Source organism: Cnephaeus nilssonii (genome assembly GCF_951640355.1).
Source record: "Cnephaeus nilssonii genome assembly, chromosome: 13".
Taxonomy (NCBI): domain Eukaryota; kingdom Metazoa; phylum Chordata; class Mammalia; order Chiroptera; family Vespertilionidae; genus Cnephaeus; species Cnephaeus nilssonii.
In genome coordinates, this window is record NC_137084.1 from 33,924,800 (window position 1) to 33,946,744 (window position 21,945).

The 21,945-nt window shown below is 38.5% G+C and overlaps 2 protein-coding genes and 2 pseudogenes across 4 annotated transcripts; 2 read left to right on the forward strand and 2 right to left on the reverse strand.

Moving 5' to 3' along the window:
• Positions 1–3,375: 3,375 nt before the first annotated feature.
• Positions 3,376–3,646, reverse strand: LOC307109972 (non-histone chromosomal protein HMG-17-like; annotated as a pseudogene). The gene has a single exon. The product of its transcript is annotated as a non-histone chromosomal protein HMG-17-like (transcript).
• A 1-nt stretch (position 3,647) lies between these two features.
• On the forward strand, positions 3,648–9,718 carry LOC307109400 (parathyroid hormone-like; the record flags this gene model as incomplete). The annotated part of the gene is made up of 3 exons (XM_079788070.1): positions 3,648–3,720; positions 9,276–9,354; positions 9,625–9,718. 3 exons carry the CDS (start codon positions 3,648–3,650, stop codon positions 9,716–9,718), a joined length of 246 nt encoding a protein of 81 aa, XP_079644196.1.
• Positions 9,719–17,116: 7,398 nt separating this feature from the next.
• Positions 17,117–17,387, reverse strand: LOC307110336 (non-histone chromosomal protein HMG-17-like; annotated as a pseudogene). The gene has a single exon. The product of its transcript is annotated as a non-histone chromosomal protein HMG-17-like (transcript).
• Positions 17,388–18,663: 1,276 nt separating this feature from the next.
• LOC307109401 (parathyroid hormone-like) lies at positions 18,664–19,116 on the forward strand (the record flags this gene model as incomplete). The annotated part of the gene is made up of 2 exons (XM_079788071.1): positions 18,664–18,749; positions 18,867–19,116. The coding sequence occupies 2 exons, from the start codon at positions 18,664–18,666 to the stop codon at positions 19,114–19,116; spliced, it is 336 nt and encodes a 111-aa protein (XP_079644197.1).
• Positions 19,117–21,945: the final 2,829 nt, after the last annotated feature.

Consider the following 21,945-nt stretch of genomic DNA (forward strand, 5'->3'; position numbering starts at 1 on the left):
ACTGCTTCTCACACATCATGTTTTCCAACATTTATATCAACCTGGTTCACATCTGCAGACACACTGCAGTCTGTCTCTAACACTTCTAAAATTAAGTGATATCTGCCTACTGTAGAGGACTTCCCTGAGCAGGACTAACATTCAAGCTTGGACTGGCTCTTTACATGGTGTAGAATCACACTCAGCAATGGTTAGGAGAGAAAGGGATAACATGAAGCCTGGCTAGGACCAGAGCTAAGAGGACCGATCCAATTCTGGTACTTTAGTTGGGGGATAAGCTGCTTAAATGAATCCTAGGTACACCAAGGGCATCCTAAGGGCCTTGATCCAATAGATGGAGACCAGGGTGTGGCCATATTTGAAATCAGATAGGTGGCAGCATTATGCCCCCATTAGGTTTTAGAGCAGGTCCTCAATCATCACGTGGGGAACACAAGAATCCAGAACTGAGCAAAGCAGCTGCAAAGGGTGAGGCAAATTAAAGTCAAGAAGACAGGAGTTCAAAGAGGGCTGTGTTTCTAAGGGGAAACTGAGGTGAGAATAAAAATGACTCTGCAGTCATAAAAACCTTTGTTGAATTCCATTTTCTTTACTTTCCAAACCTCAGTGTCCTCATGTGAAAATGGGGCTAATGACTGTATTTATTGAAAGGATTGCTATGAAAACTCAGTGGAATAATATATGTAAAGTCTACATATATTTAGTGCTTATCAATGTCTACATATAGTTAGTGCTTATCAAATGTTTTATTATTGCAAACTAAAATGCATGAATTAAATGTAAGTTATATAAAGGTTTGAATTATTTCACTATTTAAAAACATATATTTTATTGATTTTTTACAGAGAGGAAGGGAGAGAGATAGAGAGTTAGAAACATTGATCAGCTGCCTACTACACACCCCCTACTGGGGATGTGCCCACAACCAATGTACATACCCTTGACTGGAATCAAACCTGGGCCCCCCAGTGTACAGGCCAACACTCCATCCACTGAGCCAAACCTGTCAGGGCTGAATTATTTCACTTTTGAAGCCCTTAAAATTCACTATATACTAAGAGCATTTTCTCAAAATATTTTTAACACCTTTAAGAAAACCACTATATCTATTTTTTTAAAAGATGACCAGGTCTGATGTGGATTAGATGAAAATGGCTTGCAAAGTAAGAATAACATAATATGATTCATTATAATCCTTATAATAACTGTATCAATAATATGGTTATAAACATATACATATTTTCAGATTTTATTTTCCATGATGACATTTTACTTAAAATGAGGACTTCACCATTAATCATTGAAATCAATCTTTTTTATAATACAAATTCATTAACCCAGTCAGAATTCAGCATTGCAATTTAATGTTAGTTAGAAATCTTTGCATCATTCTCTTTCCCAGCCCCATGCTGTGTTCCTGTTAATATCTAATGATCTAAATCTTAAGAGGAATGAGCACCGCCCAATCGCCCAGTGGGGTATCTGTTGTTCTGGTCCTATAGTTGTGATCCAGAGAATTGGGAGTGATGTCATGTGTAACAAAAAAAAAAGCTTCTCTTGGTGAGAGGAATACCTATGTATAAAAGTCACATTTAATCATCTATAATCCAATTCATCAGCTTTCTCAAGTTTACTCAACTTTAAGAGAGCACCAGCTGCTAATATACCTGAAAGATATTGTCTTAAGACATAGTGTGGTGAGTAACCTTTACTTTATCTTTTAAATCTTATATAAGATATTTTTTTATAATCTAGGTATTATTTGATGTGTATAATTTTCTACAAACAGTATGCTGTTTGTTCAAGTTACAATGTGAAAGGGGGGTTTGAATTATGTTTAATACAAAATGCCACAATACAAAATAAATTTATGCCACTAAAATATGCTGAAATCATTTATTTTTGTGATGAAAGTCTTTTGAGGGGCTTTGCTTTTTCTAAATGTATCTGAAATTACACACAAAACATTATAATTTGGCCTCATATGCTTAATGGTATCTTACTGAAATTTTGAAATAAAACAGACTAATGAGGAATAAAACATTCTGATTTAAATAACCAATAAAAATTTATTAAATTGAGATAAGAGTCCACTTTTACTGCAGAATATCCTTATCAAACTGTTTTATTACTCACAGAGAACTCAAGTTGTATACTAAAGCTGGAAATAGTTTTACTGCTGAATATTTATTCCCTTCAATAAAGCTTTTTTCTAATTTTCTATTCTGAAAACTGTGCATGAATTGTAAGGGTATTGTACACCTGATTTTTCAGCTTTTTCATGACATTCTTATAAGAAGCTTGTCCCTATTAGGAATAGGAAACAAAGCAGAGATGTCTGAAGTCACTAGGTGAATGTGATAGAGCTAAGATTAGACACCAATGCTCCCATCTTCTAGCTACAGTGCCTTTTAAAATAACATGAACCAAAATTAAAGTATATGTATTTGTTGCTCCATCAATAGCTTTATATTGCACAGGCAAGCTTTATATCATACAGTGAAAATAAATGCAGTAGATCATATTGCTTATACTTCTTCTTTTTATCTTAAACTGTATCCAGCTTTATTAAAGATACTTTTCATAAACAATCAAGGTATTTCAGACAGGATATGGGCAGACAATGATTAACAGTATACAACAACTTTGAAACTCCCTTCTTCAATGAACTACCAAAATTAGAAAGCCACCATAAAACACAGTGAAGTCTTCATCTGATGCTCTGAATAGGGAGAGTTTAGAGTGAGGGTTGACATTTCACATTGAGCATGTTGTTTAACAATTTTTCACAAGCCAACCCTGACTTTCAGGAAGTGAAATGAAAATGGCTGAGAATATCAATCTGTAGATCCACAATCAATAAAGGAGCTGCTGCTCTTTTGAGGGAGGCCATCTCAGTGGTGACACTGGAAAGTTCAGATTGTCCAACATACTGGAAATCAGTATTTTGGGGTCATGTCCCAATAGATCTCTGGCCTTGAGAGAGCCAAAGTCTATGCTTAATGTGGAGAGGGAGAAAAGGACATAAAAATGAATTTTAGTTTCCCACACGATTAGGTGTTTGTGCCAAGATGGCTAATGTGTGTCAACATCAAGAGATCTCTCCTCCCAGGAACCAAGAGGAAGTTTCTCAAAACTAGAAAGGAAAGGTATTTCTCCCCCCCCCTCCCATGTCAGTCCAGCTTTGGAGACATTCTATTAGTACTGTATGTCCTTCCCCGCTCCACCCCAAATAACAATGAAGTGTTCTGCGTGCTAACAACTAAGCTTAAAAAAAAGTAAAACAAAATCCTGCATTTTTATAAAACTTGATAAAAATAGTATTTCTAACTGTACACTCATCAGAAACACACAGTTATCAAAAATGCGCACACTTCACTTGGCATGTCCAGCACCTTCAGCTTTCTGTGCCTGGTCTGTTTTGGCATCTCCATTTTCTGCAGGGTTATTCCCATCTTTGCCAGCATCAGCTTTCCCTTTTCCCTTTTGGTACCTTCTGTCCCTTCTTTGCAGGGGCCTTCTTAGGCTTGGGCTCTGGCTTTGGAGAAGCAGGTTTCGTTGATAACCTGGCGGGTCTTCTCTATGGTTTGTCCTTCACCTTGGCTTTATCTCCTTTAGCATCCCCTTCAGCCTTTCTCTTGGGCATGATGGCGATGGTGGCGGGAAGTCTGACCAAAACTAAGGGGATGCAGCAGAGCGTGGGCTTTGCTTGGTCTGGAGGTCGATATCGCCTCCTGACACTGCTCTTTTTCTTATACCACTTCTAAATGATGCCACCACTTGAAAAATAAGGAAATAAAGCCATTATCCTTTAAAATGTGAGTGCATAGTGACTCTATGTGTATGTTAAAACAGAGAACATTAAGCATTAAGAAAAAGCACTTCTATAATAATAGGCTTTGCAATTACTGAAGTGCAGATTAAGATAAGACTGTTTATTTTGAGATGAAAAGCTAATGAACAAAAGAGGCAAGTGCTAAAAATTATACTCAGACAAGATAGTTTTAAAAGAAGCTGAAGAAAAAAAGAAACAAGCATTTTATATGAAGCCAAAGCTCTAAATTCTTATAATTAATTAGATGATTTTTAAATACTTTGACACATTTTTAAATGGTAGAAGTGTGCATTAATTTAGTAAAAATATCTCTAAATCAGAATCTATTAATTTGGTATTTATGGTTATTTATGGTTATTATTGCAGTGCCTGAAATGACAGACTTATGCAAAAGAAAATTTCTAAGTAAATAAACAGTATTAATAATTTACCTAAGTAAGATAATTAGCCACTTTCCAAGCAAATTATAAGCATTTAGTCTTAGGCAACATAAAATGTAGGAAGAAAATCTAAAAAGTAAACATTTTAATTCCTCATGTGGCTTAAAATTCATATAATAAAACTTGCACAAGAACTCTCAAAAAGATACCTAAGAAATAAAACTAATTTACCTGGCATGTAAAACTAATCTGTCTAATTTCCAAGTCAAATTATGTGTATATTCCCTGTATAATACATACTGATGTATCAGTAAAATAAAGTGGCTGGCCCTACCAGATTTGGCTCAGTAGGTAGAGTGTGGGACTTGGGACTGAAGGGTCCTGAGTTTGATTCCGGTTAAGGGGACATTCCTGGGTTGTGGGCTCAACACCCAGTAGGAGGCGTGCAGGAGGCAACCAATCAATGATTCTCTCTCATTATTGATGTTTCTATCTCTCTCTTCCTCTCCCTTCCTTTCTGAAATCAATAAAAATATATTTTAAAAAAAGAGGCTGATTCCAAAAGTTCTCCATGAAAACCAATGCAATTAGTTGCTGTACCACTCTGTGTACAGTTGTGTAGTTAGAAATGTAAACTGCTAAGTTTAATTTTATAGTTTGGAATAGTAAAAATATTTTTTAAATACCTGCATTTTGCTTTTCCTCTTTAGTGAAGATGATGTCTGCAAAAGACATGGTTAGACTGCCAACTCATGAAAAGCTTAGGGCCAGGCCATTGTGCTTTCTCCTTCTTTAAAAATGTTGGAGGGTGCAGAAACTGGTTTGGCTCAGTGGATAGAGTGTCGGTCTGCGGACTGGAAGGTCCCGGGTTCGATTCCCGTCGAGGGCACGTACATTGGTTGTGGGCACATCCCCAGTAGGGGGCGTGCAGTAGGCAGCTGGTCGATGTTTCTCTCTCATCAATGTTTCTAGCTCTCTATCCCTCTCCCTTCCTCTCTGTGAAAAACCAATAAAATATATTTTAAAAAAATAATAATAAAAATAGGAAGTGAAGAAGGAACACAGAGGTAAAGAATAAAAATGGCGAAAAATAAGTACCTATTAATAATATCTTTAAATGTAAATGGATTAAATGCTCCAATCAAAAGACATAGGGTAACGGATTGGATAAGAAAACAAGACCCATATATCTGCTGTCTACAAGAAACCCACCTCAGAAAAAAAGATGCACATAGACTGAGGGTGAAGGGATGGAAAAAGGTTTTCCAGGCGAGTGGAAATGAAAAAAAAGCTGGGGTAACAATACTTATATCTGACAAATTAGATCTCAAAGTGAAGGACATAACAAGAGATAAGGAAGGCCAGTTCATAATACTAAAGGGAGCAATCCAATAAGAAGAAACTCTGGTAAACATATACGCACCCAATACAGGAACACCCAAATACATAAAAAAAAAACTCCTGGAGGATATCAAGGGAGAGATTAACAGCAATATAATCATAGTAGGAGATTTTAATACCCCACTATCACCATTGGACGAATCTTCTAAACAAAAAATCAGCAAGGAAACATCAATCCTAAATGACTCATTAGACCAGAGGTAATTAATTGACATCTTCAGAACATTTCACCCCAAAGCCACAGAATATACATTCTTCTCAAATGCACATGGGTCATTTTCAAAGATAGACCATATGTTGGGACATAGGCAAAGTCTCTTAAAATTTAAGAAGATAGAAATCATATCAAGCATCTTCTCAGATCACAGTGACATAAAACTGGAAATCAACTTACAATAAAAACAATCCAAAGAAATCAAACTCATGGAGACTAAACAGCATGCTATTAAACAATGACTGAGTTACCAGAGAGATCTAGGAAGAAATAAAAAACATCATGGTAACAAATGACAGTGAAAACACAACAATCCAAAATCTATAGCAAAAGAGCAACAAGAAAAGCCCAATGTAAGCAGAAGGAAGGAAATATTAAAGATCAGAGTGGAGATAAACGACATAGAGACCAAAGAAACAATACAAAAGATCAACAAAACCAAGAGCTGGTTCTTTGAAAGGATGAACCTCTAGCCAGGCTCACCAAGAAGCAAAGAGAGAGGACCCAAATAAACAAAATCAGAAATGAAAGAGGTGAAATAACAAAAGACCCCGCCAAAATACAAAGGATTGTTACAAAATACTACAAACAACTCTATTCCAACAAAGTGGACAACCTGGAGGAAATGGACATAATCCTAGAAAAATATAACCTTCCAAAATTCAATCAGGAAGAATCTAAACAGCTCAATAGGCCAGTAACTATGGAAGAAATTGAAGCAGTCATCAAAAAGCTTCCCGCAAACAAAAGCCCGGGGCCAGACGGCTTCACAGGGGAGTTTTACCAAACATTCAAGGAAGAACTAAAACCTATCCTCCTCAGATTATTCCAAAAAATTCAAGAGGAAGGAACACTTCCAAGCTCCTTCTATGAAGCCAGCATCACCCTAATACCAAAACCAGATAAAGACAACACAATGAAAGAGAATTACAGGCCAATATCCCTCATGAACATAGATGCCAAAATCCTCAAAAAAATTCTAGCAAATCGGCTCCAGCAGCACATCAGAAAGATCATACACCATGACCATGTAGGATTTATCCCAGGAATGCAAGGATGGTACAATATCCGCAAATCAATAAATGTGATATACCACATAAACAAATTGAGAGATAAAAATCACATAGTCATATCACTTGATGCAGAAAAAGCATTTGACAAGATCTAACACCCTTTCTTGATAAAAACTCTCAACAAGGTGGGAATAGAAGGATCATACCTCAACATAATAAAAGCTATATATGATAAACCCACAGCAAACATCATACTCAATGGGCAAAAACTAAAACCATTTCCCCTAAGAACAGGAACAAGACAAGGATGCCCACTCTCACCATTCCTGTTTGACATAGTACTGGAAGTATTAGCCATTGCAATTAGACAAGAAGAAGAAATAAAAGGCATCCAAATTGGAAAAGAAGAAGTAAAGCTGTCCTTATTTGCAGATGACATGGTATTGTACATAAAAAAACCGAAAGACTCCATCAAAAAACTAATAGACTTAATAAATGAATTCGGCAATGTAGCAGGATACAAAATTAATGCCAAGAAATCTATGGCTTTTCTATACACCAATAGTGAACTTACAGAAAGAGAAACTAAAAAAGCAATCCCATTTACCATCGCACCAAAAAAATTAAGATACCTAGGAATAAACTTAACTAAGGAGGTAAAAGACCTATATGCGGAAAACTACAGGACACTGAAAAAAGAGATAGAGGAAGACATAAACAGATGGAAGAACATACCATGTTCATGGATTGGTAGAATCAACATCATTAAAATGTCCATACTACCCAAAGCAATCTACAGATTCAATGCACTTCCCATCAAAATACCAATGGCATATTTCACAGACCTAGAAAGAACTCTCCAAAAATTCATCTGGAATAAAAAAAGACCCCGAATAGCCACAGCAATCCTGAGAAAGAAGAATAAAGTAGGAGGGATCGCAATACCAGATTTCAAGCTGTATTACAAAGCCACTGTTCTCAAAACACCCTGGTACTGGCACAAGAACAGACATGTAGATCAATGGAATAGAATAGAGAATCCAGATATCGACCCAAACCACTATGCTCAATTAATATTTGACAATGGAGGCATGAACATACAATGGAGTCAAGACAGTCTCTTCAATAAATGGTGTTGGGAAAATTGGACAGATACATGCAAAAAAATGAAACTAGATCACCAACTTACACCATACACAAAAATAAACTCAAAGTGGATACAGGACTTAAACATAAGATGGGAAACCATAAAAATACTAGAGGAATCCACAGGCAGCAAAATCTCAGACATATGCCGAAAGAACTTCTTCACTGATACTGCCCCTAGGGCAATGGAAGCTAAAGAGAAAATAAACAAATGAGACTACATCAAAATGAAAAGTTTTTTTACAGCAAAATAAACCATCAACAAAACAACAAGAAAGCCCACTGTTTGGGAGAACATATTTTCAAATGTTATCACTGATAAAGGTTTAATCTCCAACATCTACAGGCAGCTTATACAACTTAAAAGGAAGATAAATGATCCAATAAAAAAATGGGCAACGAACCTAAATAGAATCTTTTTGAAAGAAGACAAAAGGAAGGCCAAGAGACACATGAAAACATGCTCAAAGTCACTAATTATCCAAGAGATGCAAATCAAAACGACAATGTGGTAACATCTCACACCTGTCAGAATGGCTATCATCAACAAATCAACAAACGACAAGTGTTGGCGAGAATGTGGAGAAAAAGGAACACTCGTGCACTGCTGGTGGGAATGCAGACTGGTGCAGCCACTGTGGAGAACAGTATGTAGTTTCCTCAAAAAACTGAAAATGGAACTCCCATTTGACCCAGTAATCCCACTCCTAGGAAAATATCCTAAGAAACTAGAAACACCAATCAGAAAGGATATATGCACCCCTATGTTCATAGCAGCACAATTTACAATAGCTAAGATTTGGAAACAGCCTAGGTGCCCGTCAGCAGATGACTGGATCAGAAAACCATGGTACATCTACACAATGGAATACTATGCTGACATAAAAAAAGAAGGAATTCTTACCATTTGCAGCAACCTGGATGGAATTGGAGAACATTATGCTAAGTGAAATAAGCCAGTCAATGAAAGAAAAATACCACATGATCTCACTCATTTATGGATAATAAAGAACATTATAAACTGATGAACAAAAAGATAGATACAGACAGTAAAGCATCAAACAGACTGTCAAATTACAGTGGGAAGGTTAGGGAGAGGTGTTGGAGATAAGAGATCAACCAAAGGACTTGTATGCATGCATATAAGCATAACCAATGGATTCAAAACACTGGGGGGTGAGGGAATGTATGGGAGTGGGGTTGGGGGGGGGGCAATGGTAAGATATGTACACATATAATACCTTAATAAAAAATGGGGAAAACAAATAAATAAAAATCTTGGATAGCCAAAAAAGACATGGTTAAAGTAATGATCGTCATGTTTGCAATTTGTTTTTTTGCAAAGTCAGATAGGCAACCCATTAAGTAAGTACCGTTTCTTGTTCTGCATGGCGAGGACATGGGGATTGGAATTTTAGGGCTGGCTTTATGATGGGAAGAGGAGAGCTAATGGAGTGGCTTTTCTGTTTCTGTTCCCTACAGGGGGAAAACTGTGGGTGAAGTACAGCTTTTGCATAACCTGCGTGAACATCTGCTCAAGAAGGAAAGGCAGGAGTAGCTAAGGAAGTTGCTCCGTGAACTAGACCTTTTAGGTTCTACAGCTCCAAAGGATGAAGTTTCCGAGAAGTCCTGAAGAAAGGAAGACAATATCCTCTATGAGCGCCATCAAAAAAGCCTTGCAGAAGCAGACAAAGCTTATTTGGACGTATTAACTAAGGCTAAATCCTAGTGAAAACACATCTATCAGAGCACTGCTCCAGACAGCCTAGGGCAACAATATTACATGCTGCTAATGTTTCCACCCTCTATTATGATCACCAAGTACCAATATTTCTAATATTACCAAACTTTACATGTAACCCATTGCTAGCCATGATAGCTATAATTTAATTATTTTGTTTTTATTTTTATTCAAGACTCTTTTAATTATTCTGTTTCTGTGTCAACTGGGCTGTTTATTCTTTTTAAAGTATGTTATTGCATAATTTATAAAAGAATAAAATTGCACTCTTTAACCTCTCTCTCATCTTACAATGCAAAATAAAAATTTAATGATCATGATTCTAAAAGAGTGATGTTAAGTGTTTTTCACTTGTTATAAGAATATCTTTTTGGTTATAAGTAATACCAACATGTTTAAATGGATCATGACTAGGAAGAACAACATAAAATGGTTTTGTTTCCAGTTTTATCCTATGGAATAAACAGGTAATATGCAAATTGATCATCACTCCAACACACAAGTTGGGGGCCCCCATGTATCAAATATGGCCACCCCCATGTGGACACAAGATGGCCGCCACAAAATGGCCAGCAGGGGAGGGCAGTTGGGAGGGACCAGGCCTGCAAGGGAGGGCAGGTGGGCTCAACTAGTCCTGCAGGAGAGGTCAGTTAGGCGGAACCAGGCTGGCAGGAGAGGGCAGTTGGGGGTGACCAGGCCATCAGGGGAGAGCAGTTAGGGGTAATAGGGCTGGCAGGGAGCAGTTATGTGTTGATCAGGCTGGCAGGCAGAAGCAGTTAGGGGCAATCAGGCAGGCAGGCAGGTGAGAGGTTGGGAGCCAGCAGTCCTGGATTGTGAGAGGGATGTTCAACTGCCCGTTTAGGCCCGATAAACTGGCAGTCGGACATCCCTTGAGAGGTCCCAGATTGGAGAGGGTGCAGGCTGGGCTGAGGTACAAACACCACCTCACTCTCCTCCGTGCATGAATTTTGTGCACCAGGCCTCTAGTTAAAAATAATGGACATACATCACTATATAAGTTAAAGGTGTACAACATGATGGTTTGATTTACATATATTGTGAAATGATTATATGTTGAACATCATCCTTTTAGTAATATTATCAAAGTAGCAGGTCCCCAAATCTTACTAGCTAGATACTATTGTCCTCTTCATTTCAGGAAAAATAATAAAATATTCAGAAAGTGAGAAAGTGATCTGAAACTTGAATGCAAAAGCATTTGCCTATACCAGTGGTTGGCAAACTCATTAGTCAACACAGTTAAATATCAACAGTACAATGATTGAAATTTCTTTTGAGAGCCGAAAACCGACTTCTGTGCATGGGCCACAAAGTTTCAATCGCACTGTACGTGCATGCCCACACGTGGTATTTTGTGAAAGAGCCACACTCAAGGGGCCAAAGAGCCGCATGTGGCTCGTGAGCCGCAGTTTGCCAACCACAGGCCTATACACAGAACTACTGATCATATTCCTATCTGATCCCCAAATTTCATGGAATAGAGTTTTTGTATATTTTAGTATATAGCTTAATTTGTCATTTGACACATATCTATTTAGGGTCTGTTACTTGCCGTGTACTATATTAGGCACTGGACATACACTGGTAAGCAAAATAGACACAGTTCTTGTCTTCATGGGGCTAATAATTTAGTATGGAAGACAGACATTAATTCATTATTAACTTTGATAAGTGCTATAAAAGAAAAGCACAAGGTACTTCAGGAGGTAAAATACGCAGCCCTGATCTACTTAGGTCAATACTGTCCAATACAACTGTCTGAGATGATGGAAATGTTCTGTATTCTGTGCTGTCCAATACCATAGCCATATATGCATTTAAAATGTGGCTTGTGCCCTAACTGGTTTGGCTCATTGGATAGAGAGACGGCCTGCGGAGTGAAGGGTCCCAGGTTCAATTCCGGTCAAGGGCATGTATCTTGGTTGCGGGCACATCCCCAGTAGGGGGTGTTCTGGATGCAGCTGATTGATGTTTCTCTCTCATCAATGTTTCTAACGTTCTCTCCCTCTCCCTTCCTCTCTGAAAAAAATCAATAAAATATATTTTAAAATAAAATAAAATGTAGCTTGTGCCCAGATGGTCTCACACAGTCACAATCCCCACTAGTTTTTACAGCCAGAAGTTATGGGGACTTCTCTCTCAGGTACTGGAATTCTCTATTGGGGGACCTGATATGGGTCTATGACCCCTCACTCTTCAAGTGGGGGGCGGCTTTGCAACCAAGATATCCCTCTCAATGTTTATACACCACACATGTGTTGTGTCTCCGCTCCTCCTACCAGTCTCAATGTGGCTTCTTCTTAAATTCCCTAGTTATAGGATTTCCATTTAGCTAGATTTCAGGTAGTTCTGAATGATTGTTGTTCTGTAATTTTAATTTAGTTGTAATTTTGATGTATTTATGGGAGGATTGGCATACCACATTTACCTATGCCACCATCTTGACTAGAAGTCCTTTACTTTTATTATTGTACTAGAGGCCCGGTGCACGAAATTGTGCACGCGTAGGATCCCTAGGCCTGGCTGGGAAACAGAGTTGATTGGAACCTTCCAGCTGCTGGCCAGGGCCTTCCTTCCCAATCTGCTAGCCGGGGCCTTCCTTTCTTTTCGTGCCACCCCCTGGTGGTCAGCACATGTCATAGTGAGCGATCGAACTCCTAGACTCCTGGTCGAACTTCCAAGGGGACTCTTTGCATATTAGCCTTTTATATATACACTCAGTGGCCAGATTATTATGATCTCTGAATGCATAATAATCTGGCCACTCAGTGTGTGTATATATATATATATACTAGGAGCCCAATGCACGAAGATTCGTGCTAGAATGGGCTTTCCTTTCCCTGGCTGCCAGCACCGCCTTTCCACTCTGGCCCAGCCCCTTTCCGCTCAGGCCCCAGAGATACCTCTTTCTGCTCGGGGAGCTGCCTCTTTTTGCTCCAGCCCCACCCCTCCATGCTGCCCAGAGGCCCTGAGAGACTGGGGAGTGGGGCAGAACACCTGCGTCCTGTCCCAGCACTCAGCGCCTGTGTATGCAAATTAACCACCATCTTTGTTGGGTCAATTTGCATATCACTCCTGATTGGCTGGTGGCGTACTGGAGGTACGGTCAATTTACATGTTTGTCTATTATTAAGTAAGATATATATTACAGGTCCGGTGCATGAATTCGTGCATGGGTGGGGTCTGGCCAGCCTGGCCAAGGGAGGGGACATGGGTGGTTGGCCAAACTGCCTGCTGGTCGAACTGCTGGTCCAGGGGACAATTTGTATATTAGCCTTTTATTATATAGGATATACACTGAGTGGCCATATTATTATGCATTCAGAGATCATAATAATCTGGCCACTCAGTGTATATAGATATACAAAAGTATGTATAAAACATAAATTTAGATTTTTAAGAAAAAATATAAAATGAACACCATTACTCACTAATCAGATTATGAAACAGAATATTGCCAGTATCTTAGAAATTCTTTCTTCGCCCTTCCTCAATCACATCCCTCTTCCTCCTGGCCTCCTTTTTATATTTATCATTATTCTCTTTTTCTTTTCTTTCCTTTTTTTTATCTTTTCTTTTCTTTTCCTTTCCCTTCCCTTTCCTTTCCTTTCCTTTGATTCCCTTTCCTTTCCTTTCCTTTCCTTTCCTTTCCTTTCCTTTCCTTTCCTTTCCTTTCCTTTCCTTTCCTTTCTTTCCTTTGATTCCCTTTCCTTTCCTTTGATCTCTTTCCTTTCCTTTCCTTTCCTTTCCTTTCCTTTCCTTTCCTTTCCTTTCCTTTCCTTTCCTTTCCTTTTTTTTTCTTTTCCTATTTCACTCAACTGCTTATCACATGTCACATTTTCCAACATTTATATCAACCTGGTTCCTATCAGCAGACACATTGCTGTCTGTCTCTAACACTTCTAAAATTACGTGATATTTGCCTACTGTAGAGGACTTCCGAGAGCAGGACGAACTGATCTCTCCCATTCAGGTACTATTCAAGCTTGTATTGGCTCTTTACATGGTGTAGAGTCACACCTCAGCAATGGTTAGGAGAGAAAGGGATAACCTGAAGCCTGGCTAGGACCAGAGCTAATACAACCGATCCAATTCTGGGACTTTAGTTGGGGGATAAGCTGCTTAAATGAATCCTAGGTACACCAAGGGCATCCAAAGGGCCTTGATCCAATAGATGGAGACCAGGGTGTGGCCATATTTGAAATCAGATAGGTGGCAGCATTATGCCTCCATTAGGTTTTAGAGCAGGTCCTCAATCGTTACGGGGGGAACACAAGAATCCAGAACTGAGCAAAGCAGCTGCAAAGGGCGAGGCAAATTAAAGTCAAGAAGACTGGAGTTCAAAGAAGGGCTGTGTTTCTAGGGGGAAACTGAGGTAGTGAGAATAAAAAGGACTCTGGAGTCATAAAAACCTTTGTTGAATTCCATTTCCTTTACTTTCCAAACCTCAGTGTCCTCATGTGAAAATGGGGCTAATGACTGTATTTATTGAAAGGATTGCTATGAAAACTCAGTGGAATTGAAGCATCCATCTTGTATAAAAACTGCTGTTTGAAATTGTAACCCTGCTATTAGGCTTCTGTAAATGCTTGCGTGCTTAAATAATAAGGAAAATAAGACTACTCCCACTTCAGAGAGGCCATTAAACCTTCCCCGGACGAAGTTATCAACGCTGGCACCAGGCCAGGCCTTTGGTTGAGGTCTCAAGGCCCCAGCACATAGAGGCTCTTTAAGAATTTGCAAAGGGGGCTGGAAACACCCCATATTTGGGATACAAAGAAGGTAAAAACATATAAATAGGGAAAGTTCCTCCATGTTGGGGCCCAGAATTTGAGAGACATTTTCCTCTGGACCCACGAGTAATAAATGTAACTCCATCTCTCTAAGTATTGCTTGGTTCTTCTCTGGTTTTCTGTAACAGAATAATATATGTAAAGTCTACATATAGTTAGTGCTTATCAAATGATTTATTATTGCAAATAAATGCATGAATAAAATGTAAGTTATATAGAGGTTTGAATTATTTCACATTTGAAGCCCTAAAAATTCATTATATACTAAGAGAATTTTCTCAAAATATTTTTAACACCTTTAAGAAAAGCACTATATCTATATTTTTTAAAGATGACCAGGATTGATGTGGATTAGTTGATAATGGCTTGTAAAGTAAGAATAACATAATACGATTCATTATAATCCTCATAATAATTGTATCAATACTATGGTTATAAACATATATTTAGTTTCAGTTTTTATTTTCTATGTGATGTTTTACTTAAAATGATGACTTCACCATAAATCATTGAAATCAGTCTTTTATAATACAAATTCCTTAACCCAGTAAGAATTGCAATTTAATATATGTTAGAAATCTTTGCATCATTCTCTTTCCCAGCCCCATGCTGTGTTCCTGTTAATATCTAATGATCTAAATCTTAAGAGGAATGAGCACCGCCCAATGGGGTATCTGTTGTTCTGGTCCTATAGTTGTGATCCAGAGAATTGGAAGTGATGTTATCCGTAACAATAAAAAAGCTGCTCTTGGTGACAGGAAGACCTGTATATATAAAAGTCACACTTAAGCATCTACAATCCAATTCATCAGCTTTCTCCAGTTTACTCAACTTTAAGAGAGCACCAGCTGCTAATATACCTGAACGATATTGCCCTAAGACATTGTGTGGTGAGTAACCTTCAGTTTCTCTTTTAAATCTCATATAAAATATTTTTTATAATCTAGGTATTATTTGATAATTTTCTATAAATAGTATGCTGTTTGTTCAAGTTACAATGTGAAAGAAGGGTTTGAGTTATGTTTAATATAAAATGCCACAACACAAAATAAATTTATGCTACTAAAATACTCTGAAATCCTTTATTTTTGTGATGAAAGTCTTTTGAGGGGCTTTGCTTTTTCTAAATGTATCTGAAATTACACACAAAACATTATAATTTGGCCTCATATGCTTTAATGGTATCTTACTGAAATTTTGAAATAAAACAGACTAATGAGGAATAAATAATACTGATTTAAATAACCAATATAAATTTATTAAATTGAGTTAATAGTGTATTTTTTCTGCAGAATACCCTTATAAAACTGTTTTATGACTCATGGAGAACTCAAGTTGGATACTAGAGCTGGAAAAACAGTTTTACTACTGAATATCTATTCCATTTAATAAAGTTTTTTCTAATTTTCTATTCTGAAAACTGTGCATGAATTGTAAGGGTATTCTACACCTGATTTTTCAGCTTTTTCATGACATTCTTATAAGAAGCTTGTCCCTATTAGGAATAGGAAACAAAGCAGAGATGTCTGAAGTTCCTAGGTGAATGTGATAGAGCTAAGATTAGACACCAATGCTCCCATCTTCTAGCTACAGTGCCTTTTAAAATAACATGAACCAAAATTGAAGTATATGTATTTGTTGCTCCATCAATAGCTTTATATTGCACAGGGAAGCTTTATATCGCACAGTGAAAATAAATGTAGTAGATCATATTTCATATACTACTTTTATTTTCAAACTGTATCCAGCTTTATTAAAGATACTTTTCATAAACAATCATGGTATTTCAGGCAGGATATGGGCAGACAATGATTAACAGTATACAACAACTTTGAAACTCCCTTCTTCAATGAACTACCAAAATCAGAAAGCCACCATAAAACACAGTGAAGTCTTCATCTGATGCTCTGAATAGGGAGAGTTTAGAGTGAGGGTTGACATTTCACATTGAGCATGTTGTTTAACAACTTTTCACAAGCCGACCCTGACTTTCAGGAAATGAAATGAAAATGGCTGAGAATATCAATCTGTAGATCCACAATCAATAAAGGAGCTGCTGCTCTTTTGAGGGAGGCCATCTCAGTGGTGACACTGGAAAGTTCAGATTGTCCAACATACTGGAAATCAGTTTTTTGGGGTCATGTCCCAATAGATCTCTGGCCTTGAGAGAGCCAAAGTCTATGCTTAATGTGGAGAGGGAGAAAAGGACATAAAAACGAATTTTAGTTTCCCACACGATTAGGTGTTTGTGCCAAGATGGCTAATGTGTGTCAACATCAAGAGATCCCTCCTCCCAGGAACCAAGAGGAAGTTTCTCAAAACTAGAAGGGAAAGGTATTTCTCCCCGCCTCCCATGTCAGTCCAGCTTTGGAGACATTCTATTAGTACTATATGTCCACACCACCCCCCCCCCCCAACCCCCGCAAATAACAATGTAGTGTTCCGTGTGCTAACAACACAGTTAAAAAAAAATAAGTAAAACAAAATTCTGCATTTCTATAAAACTTGATAAAAATAGTATTTCTAACTGTACAGTCACCAGAAACACACAGTTATCAAAAATGCGCACACTTCACTTGGCATGTCCAGCACCTTCAGCTTTGTGTGCCTGGTCTGTTTTGGCATCTCCATTTTCTGCAGGGTTATTCCCATCTTTGCCAGCATCAGCTTTCCCTTTTCCCTTTTGGCACCTTCTGTCCCTTCTTTGCAGGGGCCTTCTTAGGCTTGGGCTCTGGCTTTGGAGAAGCAGGTTTAGCTGATAACCTGGCAGATCTTCTCTGTGGTTTGTCCTTCACCTTGGCTTTATCTCCTTTAGCATCCTCTTCAGCATTTCTCTTTGGCATGATGGTGATGGTGGCTGGATGTCCGACCAGAACTCAGGGGATGCAGCAGAGCGTGGGTTTTGCTTGGTCTGGGGGTCGATATTGCCTCCTCACACTGCTCTATTTCTTATACCACTTCTAAATGATGCCACCACTTCAAAAATAAATAAATAAAGCCATTTTCATTTAAAATATGAGTGCATAGTAGTGACTCTATGTGTATGTTAAAACAGAGAACATTAAGCATTAAGAAAAAGCACTTCTATAATAATAGGCTTTGCAATTACTGAAGTGCAGATTAAGATAAGACTATTTATTTTGATATGAAAAGCTTCATTTTGATATGAAAAGAGGAAAGTACTAAAAATTATACTCAGACAAGATAGGTTTAAAAGAAGCTGAAGGAAAAAAAAACAACAAGGATTTTATATGAATCCAAAGCTCTAAATTCTTATAATTAGATGATTTTTAAATACTTGGACACATTTTTAAATGGTAGAAGTGTGCATTAATTTAGTAAAAATATCTCTAAATCAGAATCTATTAATTTGGTTTTTATGGTTATTATTGCAGTGCCTGAAATGACATTGACTTATGAAAAAGAAATTTGCTAAGTAAATAAACAGTGTCAATAATTTACCTAAGTAAGAGAATTAGCCATTTTCCAAGCAAATTATAAGCACTTAGTCATAAGCAACATAAAATGTAGAAGGAAATCTAAAAAGTAAGCATTTTCATTCCTCATGTGGCTTAAAATTCATGTATTAAAACTTGCACAGGAACTCTCAAAAAGATACCTAAAAAGTAAAACTAACTTACCTGGAATGTAAAACTAATCCGTCTAATTTATAAGTCAAATTATGTGTATATATAATACATACTAATGTATCAGTAAATAAAGAGCCTGGCCGTACCTGGTTTGTCTCAGTGGGTAGAATGTGGGCCTGGGGACTGAAGGGTCCTGGGTTTGATTCCAGTTAAGGGCACATGCCTGGGTTTCGGGCTCAACACCCAATAGGAGGCATGCAGGAGGCAACCAATCAATTATTCTCTCTCATCATTGATCTTTCTATCTCTCTCGTCCTCTCCCTTCCTTTCTGAAATCAATAAAAATAAATTTTTAAAAAAGGAGGCTAATTCCAAAAGTCCTCCATGAAAACCAATGCAATTAAGTTGCTATACCACTCTGTGCACCGTTGTGTAGTTACAAATGTAAACTGCTAAGTTTAATTATATAGTTTGGAATAGTAAAAATATTTTTTAAATACCTGCCATTTGCTTTTCCTCTTTAGTGAAGATGATGTCTGCAAAAGACATGATTAAAGTAATGATCGTCATGTTTGCAATTTGTTTTTTTGCAAAATCAGATGGGCAACCCATTAAGTAAGTACCGTTTCTTGTTCTGCATGGCGAGGACATGGGGATTGGAATTTTAGCGCTGGCTTTATGATGGGAAGAGGAGAGCTAATGGAGTGGCTGCTCTGTTTCTGTTCCCTACAGGGGGAAAACTGTGGGTGAAGGACAGCTTTTGAATAAAGCGCGTAAACTTCTGCAAAAAAAGGAGGGGCAGCAGTTGGTACAGAAGTTGCTGGATGAACTGAACATTTTTGATTCTACAGCTCCAAAGGGTGAAGGTTCTGAGAGGTCCCGAAGAAAGGAAGACAATGTCCTCTATGAGCGCCATCAAAAAAGCCTTGCAGAAGCAGACAAAGCTTATTTGGACGTATTAACTAAGGTTAAATCCCAGTGAAAACACATTTATCAGAGCACTGCTTCAGACAGCCTAGGGCAGCAATATTACATGCTGCTAATTTTCCACCCTCTATTATGATCACCAAGTACCAATATTTCTAATATTACCAAACTTTACATGTAATCCATTGCTAGCCATGATAGCTATAATTTAATTGATTATTTTGATTTTATTTTTATTCAAGACTCTTTTAATTATTCTGTTTCTGTGCCAACCGGGTTGTTTATTCTTTTTAAAGTATGTTATTGCATAATTTATAAAAGAATAAAATTGCACTCTTTAACCTCTCTCTCATCTTACAATGCAAAATAAAAATTTAATGATCATGATTCTAAAAGAGTGATGTTAAGTGTTTTTCACTTGTTATAAGAATATCTTTTGGTTATAAGTAATACCAACATGTTTAAATGGATCATGACTAGGAAGAACAACATAAAATGGTTTTATTTCCAGTTTTATCCTATGGAATAAACAGGTAATATGCAAATTGACCATCACTACAACACACAAGATGGCCGCCCCCATGTGGACACTAGATGGCCACCACAAGATGGCCAGTAAAGGAGGGTAGTTGGGGAAGACCAGGCCTGGAGGGGAGGACAGTTGTGGGGGATCCAGGTCTGCAGGGGAGTGCAGTTGGGGAGGACCAGGCCTGCAGGGGAGGGCAGTTGGGGGTGATTGGGCTGGCAAGGGAGGGAAGTTAGAGGTGATCGGGCCAGCAGAGTAGGGCAGTTGGAGGTGACCAGGCCTCCAGGGAAGGACAGTTAGGGGCAACCAAGCCTGCAGGGTAGGAAAGTTGGGGGCGACCAGGTCAGCAAGGGAGGGCAGTTAGGGGTGACCAGACTGGCAAGGGAGAGCAGTTAGGGGTGACTGAGCAAGCAGGGGAGGGCAGCTGGGCATGACCAGACCTGCAGGGGAGGACAGTTAGGGGTGAACAGGCCGGCAAGGGAGAGCAGTTAGGGCAATTGAGCCGGCAGTGAGCAGTCAGGTGTTGATCAGGCTGGCAGGCAAAAGCGGATAGGATCAATCAGGCAGGCAGGCAGGTGAGCAGTTGGGAGCCAGCCATCCTGGATTGTGAGAGGGATGTCCTACTGCCCGTTTAGGCCTGATCCCACTGGACATCCCTTGAGGGATCCCAGATTGGAGAGCGTTCAGGCTGGGCTAAGGAACACTCCCCCGCTACCCCCCCCCCCCCCGCCCCCGTCCCCATGCACAAATTTCGTGTACTGGGCCTCTATTTGAAAAGTAATGGACATACATCACTATATAAGTTAAAGGTGTATAACATGAAAAAAAAAGGTGTATAACATGGTGGTGGTTTGATTTACATATATTATAAAATGATTATATGTTGAACATCATCCTTTTAGTAATATTATCAAACTACCAGGTCCCCAAATCTTACTAGCTAGATACTATTGTCCTCTTCATTTTAGGAAAGATAATGAAATGCTCAGAAAGGGAGAAAGTGATCCGAAACTTGAATGCAAAAACATTTGCCTATACACAAACCTACTGATCATATTTCTAGTCTGAACTCCAAATTTCATGGAATAGAGTTTTTGTATATTTTAGTATATAACTTCATTTATTTGTCATTTGACACATATCTATTTAGGGTCTGTTACTTGCTGTGTACTATATTAGCCACTGGACGTACACTGGTAAGCAAAATAGACACAGTTCTTGTATTCATGGGGCCAATAATTTAATACAGAAGACAGACATTAATTCATTATTAACTTTGATAAGTGCTATAAAAGAAAAGCACAAGATACTTCAGGAGTGTAAAATACGAGCCCTGATCTACTTAGGTCAATACTGTCCAATACAACTGTCTGTGATGATGGAAATGTTCTGTATTCTGTGCTGTCCAATACCATAGCCACATATGCATTTAAAATGTGCCTTGTGTCCAGATGGTCTCACGCAGCCACAATCCCCACTCATTTTTACAGCCAGAAGTTATGGGGACTTCTCTCCCTGGTACTGGAACTCTCTTTTGGGAGGCCTGATGTGGGGCTATGACCCCTCACTTCTCAAGGTGGGGGGGGGGTTTGCAAACAAGATATCCCTCCCAATTATTATCCACCACACAAGTGTTCTGTGTCTCCGCCCTTCCTATCAGTCTCAATGTGGCTTCTTCTTAAATTCCCTAGTTATAGGATTTCCATTTCGCTAGATTTCAGGTAGTTCTGAATGATGGTTGTTCTGTAATTTTAGTTTAGTTGTAATTTTGATGTGTTTATGGGAGGATTGGCATACCGCATTTACCTATGCTGCCATCTTGACTAGAAGTCCTTTACTTTTATTATTGTACTAGACGCCCAGTGCACAAAATTCATGCATGAATAGGGTCCCTAGGCCTGGCCAGTGATCAGAGCCTGTCAGGGCCTTTCAATTGCTGGCCAGGGCCTTCCTTCCCCAGCTGCTAGCCAGAGCTTTCTTTCATTCTGTGCCGCCCCCTGGTGGTCAGCGCGTGTCATAGTGACTGATTGAACTCCTAGTCTCTCAGTCAAACTTCCAAGGGGACACTTTGCATATTAGCCATTTATATACACTGAGTAGCCTGATTATTATGATCTCTGAACACATATTAATCAGGCCACTCAGTGTATATCCTATATAATAACAGGCTAATATGAAAATTGTCTCCTCAACCAGGAGTTCAACCAACAGGAAGGCCGGCTAAATGCTCATGTCCCCTCCTCATGGCCAGGCTGGCTGGACCCCACCCATGCACGAATTCATGCACAAGGCCTCTAATATATATATATATATATATATATATAGAGAGAGAGAGAGAGAGAGAGAGAGAGAGAGAGA